Below are 10862 nucleotides of genomic sequence, written 5' to 3' on the forward strand. Positions count from 1 at the left end.
GATGGCCCCTCCCCACAGCCAGCAACCACGTACGCCTCGGCGCATGACGCGACGACACCTGTCTACGAAAACTACGACACCGTGTTCTCCAACCACCGCCAGCACACGTGCTACATGGCGGCGAGTCCGGCGTACGTCGACGTCTGCGACTCGCTCCACGTCAGCTGGGACATTGCGACCGTCGTGCCGATCGTGAGCACCAAGTGCTTTCCGCAGTCGTGCGTCCTCGCGCAGCTCTCGCAGTGCATGGACATCCCCGAGCCGACGTACATGGCGATCGGGTACGACTATGTCGCGGAGCCGACGGACGGCTACAACGGGTACCGCCCGTCGAGCTACCAGCGCCCGTCCAGCTACGCCACGTACAACCAGTACTCGCGCGCGCTCATGGCGAGTGCGTCGACAAGCTCGACGTACTTGGCCACCTTCGGCTTTGTCGCAGGTGTTGTCGTCGTTGTCGTCGCGCAGGTTGTTCTTCGCAAGCCGAAGGCGGCCGAGGCGACGTACAAACTCGTATAGACAAATCCTATATAGAGAGCTATCGAGAGTATAACCCTAAATGTCAATGCACACTGTATGATTGCAAACCACGTAAGTTTCTGTTGGCGTCTCTAATCGAGTTGTGTTCTGAAGGACAGGTATGGCGCTGATTAGACAGCCTAGACAACGACCGATGTCACGATAGATATTGAGAGCCGCCGCATTCGTCTCAGGTATCTTGAACGATGATCACCAAGAATTCAGGAGTGTATTCTCACACATTTGACGCCCCCTCTCCACCTGCCTTGCATGCTTTTGCGCTGCTAAGCTCGTGTTGTATTCTCGCCTGGGTTGAGCCTTGCGCAGTGCTACTGCAAAGTCTCTTAGAGGTCAAGTAAACCGAGGATGGCGTCGCTGTCTCCGCCCACGTCTTGGATGCCTCGTTCCGATTCGCGTTTGGCGCCGCCACCACACAAATCCAGCGGACCACTTGACGCCGTCACGAGAGTCATCAACTCGACCAGCATGGTCTTGCCCAGAATGAGGATTGAGGTTCCGATGTTGCTCAAGAAGCCTCACAGATCCAGCGCAGAATATTGAGAGGGCTGTATTGACAACAGGAGGCGTCAGTCCAAAAGTACACACTCTGGCACATCGACCGCCGCACATTTCTATGCTTTCAACGCACATTTGTTTCCGTTCACCGCACGAGTTTTTACGCCGCTCTACCGCTCAATGAACGCTACGGTGTATATGATCTCGGGCCACCTTGCTGCGAGCAGCGACCTCATCGACGTGTGAGCTCCAAGAGAAGTGCACAATCTGGGCCAACAACCCATGCTAGTTCTACACGAAAGCATCTCTTCTTGTCGACGGCATGTGGAGTGGCTGCCAACGGTAGCTCGCCTCCTACTGATTTGGCTGGATATGCCGGCGCCAAGTTTTGAAACCGGGCGGTTTCACTTTGTGTTGCATGTCCTTTCTGCGCTGCATCGCGTCGGCCACGTGCTGGCGACTCGTGCTGGCACTGGTCGTAGCCACGCTCGCACAGAAGAACAATGCAACGACCCAAGCCAACGAGTTTGTCGTACGGCGCTCTAGCAACTCTGGTTCAACAACATGTGCGCTGGATAGAACGGCAAGGTGCGCACCGATGGCATCGAGTACGCGTCCTTTGACGGTACGTGCTTGTACCATCACCACGGAATACTTATGGTGTGCCTCGGTCAGTACGCCCCGGCACGGCGCAGGTCGTGCTGACGTTTGCGCGCAGCGACCTCCACGGCCGCGTGCCCCCCGTGCTCTTGCTCAAGCACGGCAGTCTCCCGACAACGACCGATTATGACGTTCGCTTCAACGGCACGTCCGAGTCGTACTGGCTTGCGCAGACCATTCCAGACCTCCGCGTACGTCCACTTGTGTGTGTGCAGCCGGCTTTCGATCTATGTTGTCGTTCGTAGCTCGGTCGGTACTTTATTGGTGTCTGGGGGGGCGCCCTCGAGAGCTCGATCATGGACTTTGGCATGGGCCCGACCACGAATGTATGGTACCACCTCGTTCTGCAATTCCAAGGGTGCCTCGACACGACCCACCTTGGTGCGCGCATCCGAGTTTACATGCAAATTGCACGGTGTGCCATACTCTAGGCTCCGAGTGCGCCTACTTTGCGTGGCCCCTCGTGGCCTTTGCACCAGAAGAAACCAGCGCCGTCGTCAACGCCGCCCAAGTTGCAAGCACCACCTTGCCAAGTGCGAGCGGGTGCTTTGACCCAAACCAGTTTATCGCGTTGTATGCGCTCGCGCTTACGCCCGAGGCATCCTTCACCATTGACGTACGTCCGATGACGAACAACAGATGGTGTCGAGCCAATGCCTAGATTTCTCTCTCCAAGGCTCCGGGAACACCCCAATCGTTCTTTTACGCGCTCTTCCACGACCGCGCCAACCCGCTGGATGCTTCAACAACAGCGTACCTGAGCGGTCAAGGTGCCCTTGGACGCCGCAGCTACCGCATGAATGTTCTGTCACCCCCCGAAGGGTCGGACGGTGCTTGAAATGGACATGTCATCCGAGTGTTATAGGGTATGGTACCTCTTGCTCTACCTCGACACCCCCGACATGACGCTTTGTTCCAACGCTCGCGGTGTCAAGTTTAACGTCACGTATACCGTCCAGGTATTCTCTCTCCATATGCGCGCGACCAACAAGAACCGGTATATGATTTCGTGGATTAGGGTTGCACTGCTTCCTTGACCACCGTGAACGACTGCAACACCGACTGGGTCCAGCTCGACGAAATCATTGTCAACCCAACGCGGTCCCTAAGTGTTGTCGACCGATGGTACATGGCAAGCAACCCCGTGGTTTCGGTGCCCGTCACATCGTCGACCTACGGCTTGGTTTGCGCGCCTTCGCACCAACGAACGACTCTCGACTGCAGTGTGTGCTTAGGGCTACACCATGCGACTCGCGCCCGATATGGCGGGAACCAACCTCCTTTTTCACGTGATTGTACCGGCAACCTTTCCCATCGCATCGCTCGTCATGCTCGTCGGGGTCGACGAGTATCCGTCCGAGGCGCGCTATGCATATCGCTTGGACGGTGCCCAGGCAAGTGTGACACGTGGCGTGTCATCGAGTGTCGGCAGTGCGCTCACGAGTGAGAGCAAATTCGTGCAAGACGAGGTCGCGGCCGTCCATCGAAACGGCTCCGTCACGCTCTCATGGCCCCCCCTGCGCTTCCCCCCGTCGGCACGTGGTACATTGTGGTTCAAACCACACACTCGACGTATGTTCCTGATTGATTTGCCCATGGTATCCATCAATATCTAGACCGTGGACGCAAGGACTTGTGCTCCAAGCCCAAGGCTGCAGCGACGACATGTGCGGAGACTCTGGCTACTGCGTCACCAAGACGACGTACCAAGGCCTCGTGTATTCTCGCTGTGTCTGCGCGTACGGTTATGCAGGACCGTTCTGCGATACAGTTACCGTTGTTGAAGAGCAGTGGCACGGCTGGTTCCTCGTCATCACCAACGTGGCCATCGTCCCGGCGACCGTCGCTGCCATTCGGCGCCATCTTTACGGTACACTGCGCATGAAAATGTAGCGTGTCTGAGCATCTATGTAGTGGAAGCGGTGCTATTCGGAGCACTCGGGGTCGCGTCCAGTTTGTACCACGCGTGCGACCTGAACTGGTTTTGCGCGCTGCCGTTTTCAGCTCTCCTGGTACGCTTGCAGATCTGGAGCCGTTGCATACACGTGCAAGTAGAGCCTCGACTTTGGCCTCTCGTTCAATAGCATTCTGCTCTGTGTGTTTCACCTCTCAGGCGTGAGTCCCCGCGCCAAGGTCGGTTGTTTCGATGCAGAATCCTATTTTAAAGCTCAAGGACAACGCTGATGGTCTAGGCCATTGCGCAAGTGGTCGGTGGTGTCATGCTCATCGTTCTTCTCGCCATCAACCCCACAGCGCCCATCAACCTTGTGCTTGTTGGTTGCCTTGGTGCTGGCCAGCTCCTCATCGCGTGGACAGGCTACGTACGTACAACTCTTTTGCAGCGTCATGAAATCCATGGCTGATCCCGATGTCTGCAGTTTGTGATTGCAGCCTACCGAACGCGCTGGCGCGTTTCGTTCTACACGTACGACAAGAGAGCAAACGTGGGTGGAGCTGACATGTCGCATAGCATCGGCAAGCTCTTTGTCTTCAACAGCGACAACTTTAACCTGAGAATGGTCGGCCTCGGATTGATGCTCTGGCTCGGAGCGTTGCTCTGCTGGTTCTTCAACTCGTCTCCGTCCTACTGGCTGGTACGTGAACCATGCGATCTTGTTGGTACGAATCTTCTCATGCGTAGCTTCACTCGCTCTGGCATCTCTTTGCCATGTCGGCGGCCGGTGCCTTCGTTGTCGCCAAGCGCGCAAGCACATATCGCATCATCGACAGCAACGGCGCCGACCTCCTGCGCGCACTGCCGGAAGCCAAGCCGTCGATGCGCAACGTACTGGTGGCCCCGCTACCGACCACAAATTCCGAGTCGCTCAAGGACACCAGTGCATCGTGCATCCTTGTCCTCGACCCGTAGCGTTCGTTTTCCGAAATGCACTTCGTATTTACGCTTCAAAAGACTACACCAGAAGAGGCAGTCGGACAGCTACAGCCACAGAATGGCATGGCGTACTTGTACGGCGATCAAGCCTACCACGCCTCGTTGGAACACAGCATTGCCAGCCCTACGGCGTTGAACAGCGTGCTATCTCGTGTATCGCTGGTGGCAGATCTCGTAGATTTCATCACGGCTGTGTCAATGGTGTCATTTCCTCAATCGACCGAATTGATTCGCACACATACCAAGTTTCGCGTTCGCCATACGCGATGGCTTTGCCGTACCCAGGCTGGGGTTAACAAAGCGGTATGCAGTGATGCGTAGTCATTGCAACAACGTCATCCAACAGCGAGGCACAAATCGCGAAGCATTAACAAATTGACCATTCATGATAGAGTTACTGAAAGAGGTGCTACGACCGAGCTTAGCCGAGGCGATACCCTTTACCATTGTCGCGCGCGTTGCGGGCCTTGAGCACAACCTGCGCGACCGCAACGACGACGACACCCGCGACAAAGCCCACAGCCATAAGCACCGTCAGCGACGGGCCTTCCATGCCCAAGGTGGCGCGCGAGTACTGGTTGTACGTGGCGTAGCTGGACGGGCGCTGGTAGCTCGACGGGCGGTACCCGTTGTAGCCGTCCGTCGGCTCGGCGACATAGTCGTACCCGATCGCCATGTACGTCGGCTCGGGGATGTCCATGCACTGCGACAGCTGCGCGAGGACGCACGACTGCGGAAAGCACTTGGTGCTCACGATCGGCACGACGGTCGCAATGTCCCAGCTGACGTGGAGCGAGTCGCACACGTCGACGTACGCCGGACTCGCCGCCATGTAGCACGTGTGCTGGCGGTGGTTGGAGTAGACAGTGTCGTAGTTTTCGTAGACAGGTGTCGTCGCGTCATGCGCCGAGGCGTACGTGGTTGCTGGCTGTGGGAGGGCCATCGCGTCGGGGTGGGCCGCGTACCAGGCCTGGATCGCACTCGGGCACGTGACCGACGTGTCCGTGGGTGTGGCCGTGCACTTGGGGTACCAGAACTCATGGACCGAGAGGCACCACTTGGAGACCTCGTGGCCGTAGTCGTCGTGCAGCTTGGTGCAGCGGTGGAACCACTCCTCGAGCTCTTCGTTGAGCGCCTTGTTGACGTTCTCAATGTCATTCGTCGTCGTCGTCTCGACTTCGCCCGTGCGCACGGTGAGCTGCCCAAAGTAGTTGTCTTGGGTCACTTCGACGGCGCGCGACAAAATCGTGGTTTCATAAGCAGCGTTCTTGCAGTCGTACTTGGGCGAGACCACGGTCGGCTTGGCCGGCGCCTTGCTGTACCCGCCTTCTTCCATAAGGTTGTCTTCCTCCAGGAGCGTGCGGTAGTGCTTGTCTGTCGGCGCGTTCTTGGTCGGCTTGTACCCGCGGTAGTGGTAGTCGGTCTCGTACCGGCTCTCGTACTTGGCGGCCCACGTGTCTTGGAGCTCCTGGAGGACGGTCGCGTAGCTCTTGCAGCAGCCGACGTGCATCTGCCACTGCGTCAAATGCGAGCTGCACGACTTTGGTTCCTGCCACGACGCAGTGCGGCACGTCTCGGGGGCGTCCGTGATCGCTTCAAGCGTCAGGTCTTGCGTCTCGCCCGACTCGAGGAAGAAGATCGAGTACCCGCTGTACGTAAAGCACTTGTCGCCTTGGTTGCCGAGCTCACGGCGGCCTAGGTTGCACCAGTGGGTCGTGTCAAGGTACCCCGTAGAGCCCCACTTGGCGTCGTGGTCGGCGCCGCACGTCAACGGGTTCAAGCTGGCGTCGTCCGTGGCAGTGATCATGGCCTCGCAGTCCTCGCCTGTCGATAGGCAGTTCTTGCCGTCCGTCGACATGCACTCGACGTCACCGTCGTCGTTGATACGCGTCGGGAACGCGATACCAGGAACGCACGTCCAGGCCTTGCCCTTGCCTTCGACAAAAGCCTTCTTCGTCTCCGCAAAGAACGCCTCGCACTTGTCGTACAAGTTGACCTTGGTCGTGTCGTCCGGAGCACGGTTGTCATACACCGTCTCGCCGTACACGAGCGAGTTGAACGCGTCCTGCTCGGTCTTGGCAAAGTGGAAGAGCACCGTGCTAATGTCCGTGCCTTCTTCCGCGTCCAATTGGTACGCGGGCAGCGTCACCGCGCACACGTCGACCGACGTCACTTTGTTTGTAAAGTCGTACTTGGTGTTGACCGTCTGGACGAGCTGCGTCGACTCCTGCATGACGCTGACGAGGACTTCCGTGATCGCCTTGTCGATGCCACGCTCGTTCGAGACGCCGAACCGGTGCTGCATCGACGACACGACGCTGTTGAACGCCACCTGACCGTACGTCTTGAGGAACTGCGCCAAGTTCCAGCCGTCCGCGGTCTCGCGGCCCCACTCGCACTTGCCGTTGTTGAGCGCTTCGTCGAGGCACAAGAGGTCGCGCTTCGGCAGTTCCGACGACGTCGCGCACCCATCGAGGTAGTTGAGGAACCCCTTGATGACGCAGTCGGCGTGGTTGCGCGTGCTCGCGAGGGCGAGCTTGATCGTCGTAAACGACCACTGGTCAAACTGCGGTGTCACGTCCAGCGCCGTGTTGACGTCGCGGAGCAGCTTGTTGTACACGAGGAGCGAGTCGGCCAGCGCCGCGTCCGTGCACGTGTCGGCCGAACACTTGACGTAGCCGTTGTCGTACTCCTTGGTCGTCGTCGACTCCAAGTCAGAGCAGAGACCCGTGATGAATGACGACGTGCACTGCTTGATGCGCGTCGCACTCATGCAGTCGGCGCGCGACGCAGACGAGATGATACAGCTCTCGAGCGCGTTCTCAGCCTTGCAGATCTTGAGGTTGTCGTAGAAGCGGTGAAAGCGGTCTTCGTCCGAAATCGGCGTCGGGTCGTAGTCGCCGTTGTCGTCGGCGTAGCCGTAGCCGGTGCTGGGCTGCTTGCCGTAGCCTTTACTGGGCTTCTTGAAGCCACTGGCATAGCCGTCATCCGAGTCGGGCTGCTCGTAGTCGCCGTCGTAGCCATACGCAGGCTGCTTGCCGTAGCCAGCTTGGTTGTAGCTGGGTTGACGGTTGTACGCGGGCTGCGACGGAGGCTGGTACTGGCCGTAGGCGGCGTCTTCGACTTCGGAGAGCAGCTTCGTGGTCGGTGGCAACCGAAGCGGCCGCCAAGCCAAGGAGGATAACCTTCATCGTTGAACAAGGTGGTACTGCGAGGGTGAGCTCGAGTGCGGTGGTTGAATACTGAGATCAATGTGCATGCTCTGGCTTGGATCGGGAACAAAACTTTGGTACCAATCAGAAGCCGACGCAAATATTCGGCGCCAATCCCAGCGCGCGACGGCTCTTCGGCGCCTTGTCCAAAAGGCGCGACGGTTCGGGGAAACGTCTCTCGCAACTGGCCAATCACAGTCCGATGTTTTCCCCACGAGACAGCTAAAAGCAGCCTCTCTGGAGAGCTGCAGAGCTCCTTTGTGCGTCCGTGTATTGGCTAATGAGGTATCATTCAGTGTACGCTTCGCCAACGAGTCTAGTGGCATTGAGCCAGGTGGAAATATTACTGCATTAGTCTAGACGGGAGTTGCTTGGTGCGATGCACTATCCACCTCGGCCTCTCACTGCAGCACCATGTGGCTTATTGCACGCGTCATAGAGGCCAACGGTCTGCATGCAGATACGCGGCGAGGCGGAAGCCATAGGTGCTTGCGCTGTGAAGCGTTCGCGTGCGAGGAGTGCAAGCCCGACACACGTCCTTCCGGGGCATTAGCCATATTTACGCTAGACATGGCAAATATGGACGACTAACATATCACCGGTACAGGACATGGCAATGCCCAACCGGTTGTCTGAGAGAACAACCTGCCGGGGTCGTCGCTTCAAGTTGAAGCCGTGTCCACGTTTATCCGGATCATCGGAGCGTTTTATATATGGACCGCTGGCTTCCATATCTTGCTGGTGGACGCGACGTTTGACTCCGCCATTCGCGGGTTTCCCTTGCAAAGACGAGCCGTTTGTCCTCTCACCCACGTCACTTGGACTCGGACTTTACGACGCAGTGCGAGCCAGCGTGTATGGACTCCAAACAATCGCATTGTGCAATATATGGCACGCTTCCATCTCCATATCGAAACAATATATGGATATATCAGCCGCGGCCTTCCATGGCTCGGTAGGATTCCATTTCCAAGATTGCGACCTTCACGCATGGAGCGCAAGGTCAACTTTGAGGACCTGAGTTCGATCCCGCCGACCGCGCGCGTCTCGGCGGGCTGGCGCCTCCAGCTGGCCTACTTTGTCTACTACGCTGGGTCGTCGGCAGCGAGCTACCTCGCGGTACGCCACCCGCCGCCTCCGCGTCTCATGGATGTCCACGTTGGGATAGGTGTTTCTTCAAGATGTAGGCCACTTTAGCAAGGTCGAGATCGGTGTGCTGCAGGCGATCCCCATGTACATCAACGTCGTGGGGCCGCCGTTCTGGGGCGTTGCCGCCGACGTCGTCCAGCACCAGCGGCTCATCCACACGCTCTGCATTGCAACCGGAGCGGTTCTCAATTGTACGGTCCAGTTTGTGTCCAACTTTCAGTTCCTCTGCATTGTGATTGCGCTGGCGGCCTTTCAAAACTCGCCCAACAATGCGATGCTCGACCAGCTCGCGCTGCGCGAATCCGACTATGGCCGCCAGCGGCTCTTCGGGTCGCTCGGCTACGGCCTCGGCGCCTACGGCCTGAGCCTCCTCATCGCCACATCCGGGATCTACGTCATCTTTAGCACGCAGCTCGCGCTCTCGTTTGCCGCGATCGCGATCCTCGTGCCATTGCCGCACGTCGAGTACCGCATCCATGGCACGCCGATGGTGCAGTCGCCGTCGCTCTCGACGGTCTTGGCTCCGATTTTGCATTCGACGTCGGTGCGGCTGCTCTTTCTCATCGTGTTTGTCGTTGGCATCGTCTTTGGCACGATCAATAGCTTCCTCATGCTGTACCTCTTCAACCTCTCGGAGAAAAACTCGGCGATCGTGGGCCTCGCGACGTTGCTTCAAACGTGCTCGGAGATTCCCGTCTTCTTCTTCGCCGACGCGATCGTGCGAACGTGCGGTATTCCCAAGACGATTGGCCTCTCGCTTCTCGCGTACTCGGTGCGCCTCTCCGTCTACGCCTTCGTCCCGAACGTCTGGGCGGTTTTGCCGTTTGAAGCGCTGCAAGGCCTCACGTTTGGCTTGATGTGGACTGCGTTCACGACGTTCGTCAAGAGCAACTCGCCCAACTCGCATGGCACCATGATGGGCATTCTCAACGCCGTCCAAAATGGCATTGGGTCGGGCCTCGGCGCTTTCCTCGGCGGCTACATCTACCAAGAGTACGGCGCGTCCACGCTGTGGCAGAGTGCGCTCTGCGGTATTCCGATCGCGATGTGCTTGCTGCTCTGCTTTTGGAAGGTCACGGCGGATGAAGAAGCGAGCGGCGAGGCGAGCATGCTCGAAGAAACCATCACTGTCAACTACGGCTCCCTGTAGACGCGCGCTGGCGGTAGGTAGATCGACGCTAGTAATCTCCGCGAATAAAGGCTACCCGGTACTCCACACGGTCGATTCTACTCAATCCTGTGAGAAAAATGCGTTGATTCAAGGCTTGGTGGTCGCATGACTTGGCTTGGCTGTTGAGATTGCCCTTTCTAGAGGATACCAAATACGGCGATGGGATTGGTCCACATAAAATAGAGCAGCCAATCACATCACTCAACGTATCGTGGTGGTGCTGCCATGTGCGGGATTGCCGCCTTGCTCGGGTCGGCGGCGGCGGTCGCCTCGCCCACCTGTGTCCAGCTCCGACAGGACGTGGAGGCTGCCATTGCTCGACGCGGCCCCGACCACTTTGGCTCGGTCGAGCGGTCCGAAAACGGCGCCGCTGTGGTGCTCTCGGCCGCGGTGCTGCATTTACGCGGTGCTACCATCGCGACGCAGCCCGTTCTGGACGACAGCGGCAGCGTGCTGCTATGGAACGGCGAAGTGTTTGGTGGCCTCTCCGTCTCGATGTGTGCTAGCGACACGGCTGTTGTCGCCCAGGTCCTCTGTGAAGCGACGCGCGCGGACATGGACCCGGCGGTCGTTGCCGCTCACGTTGTCGAGGCTCTGGCGCCATTGGAAGGACCCTTCGCGCTCTGCTTCTTTCACGAAGCTACCAAGGCGCTTGTGTACGGCCGAGACCGCTTGGGTCGGCGCAGCTTGCTCGAGCACATGCCGTCAAGTTTGCAGGATGATGATGATGATGATGATGTTC

General features: G+C 58.3%; 5 protein-coding genes across 5 annotated transcripts; 4 read left to right on the plus strand and 1 right to left on the minus strand.

Annotated features, from left to right (window-relative positions):
• Positions 1–114: 114 nt before the first annotated feature.
• SPRG_15340 (hypothetical protein) lies at positions 115–519 on the plus strand (the record flags this gene model as incomplete). Its single annotated transcript, XM_012355432.1, has 1 exon — positions 115–519. The coding sequence occupies one exon, from the start codon at positions 115–117 to the stop codon at positions 517–519; it is 405 nt and encodes a 134-aa protein (XP_012210822.1).
• Positions 520–1453: 934 nt separating this feature from the next.
• On the plus strand, positions 1454–3588 carry SPRG_15341 (hypothetical protein; the record flags this gene model as incomplete). Its single annotated transcript, XM_012355433.1, has 10 exons — positions 1454–1567; positions 1615–1660; positions 1711–1886; positions 1941–2076; positions 2127–2311; positions 2357–2517; positions 2561–2654; positions 2714–2878; positions 2931–3226; positions 3312–3588. 10 exons carry the CDS (start codon positions 1454–1456, stop codon positions 3586–3588), a joined length of 1650 nt encoding a protein of 549 aa, XP_012210823.1.
• A 566-nt stretch (positions 3589–4154) lies between these two features.
• On the plus strand, positions 4155–4564 carry SPRG_15342 (hypothetical protein; the record flags this gene model as incomplete). Its single annotated transcript, XM_012355434.1, has 2 exons — positions 4155–4289; positions 4337–4564. 2 exons carry the CDS (start codon positions 4155–4157, stop codon positions 4562–4564), a joined length of 363 nt encoding a protein of 120 aa, XP_012210824.1.
• A 445-nt stretch (positions 4565–5009) lies between these two features.
• SPRG_15343 (hypothetical protein) lies at positions 5010–7847 on the minus strand (the record flags this gene model as incomplete). Its single annotated transcript, XM_012355435.1, has 2 exons — positions 5010–7724; positions 7788–7847. 2 exons carry the CDS (start codon positions 7845–7847, stop codon positions 5010–5012), a joined length of 2775 nt encoding a protein of 924 aa, XP_012210825.1.
• A 943-nt stretch (positions 7848–8790) lies between these two features.
• Positions 8791–10099, plus strand: SPRG_15344 (hypothetical protein; the record flags this gene model as incomplete). Its single annotated transcript, XM_012355436.1, has 2 exons — positions 8791–8919; positions 8969–10099. 2 exons carry the CDS (start codon positions 8791–8793, stop codon positions 10097–10099), a joined length of 1260 nt encoding a protein of 419 aa, XP_012210826.1.
• Between the last annotated feature and the right edge of the window lie 763 nt (positions 10100–10862).

Source organism: Saprolegnia parasitica, assembly GCF_000151545.1.
Source record: "Saprolegnia parasitica CBS 223.65 unplaced genomic scaffold supercont2.244, whole genome shotgun sequence".
NCBI lineage: Eukaryota > Oomycota > Saprolegniomycetes > Saprolegniales > Saprolegniaceae > Saprolegnia > Saprolegnia parasitica.